Source organism: Penaeus monodon, chromosome 22 (genome assembly GCF_015228065.2).
Source record: "Penaeus monodon isolate SGIC_2016 chromosome 22, NSTDA_Pmon_1, whole genome shotgun sequence".
NCBI lineage: Eukaryota > Metazoa > Arthropoda > Malacostraca > Decapoda > Penaeidae > Penaeus > Penaeus monodon.
The window spans coordinates 27,439,941-27,440,232 of NC_051407.1; the positions used below are offsets into that span (position 1 = coordinate 27,439,941).

Consider the following 292-nt stretch of genomic DNA (forward strand, 5'->3'; position numbering starts at 1 on the left):
CCACCAGCCTGCCTCGACCAACCGGACTTCGGCGCCGCGAATTCCACGTGGACGCCCCGCCTGTGGCTCGAGGGCGAGACCGTGGACGCCAGCTGCGCCGAGGACCACCTGGACGCCAACGGCAACGCCCAACAGACGGTCGAGTGCGCGGAGGGCGGCTGGCGTGACCCTTCGCCCTGCATGTACGGTGAGGAACTGCCTGAGGCTCGGGTTTCGAAGGGCGTCGACGGCGCCTGTCCGTTGGCCATTATGATTGATATCATTATTTTTATCTATCTTTTATCGAATTATG

General features: G+C 62.0%; 1 protein-coding gene across 1 annotated transcript in view; it reads left to right on the forward strand.

Moving 5' to 3' along the window:
* LOC119587396 (complement factor H-related protein 4-like) overlaps window positions 1–292 on the forward strand; it is a 15,406-nt gene that overhangs the window by 4,224 nt on the left and 10,890 nt on the right. Inside the window, exon 6 of the mRNA XM_037936134.1 lies at window positions 8–187. Within this exon, the coding sequence (XP_037792062.1) occupies window positions 8–187 (180 nt within the window). The remainder of the gene's footprint in view (window positions 1–7; window positions 188–292) is intronic.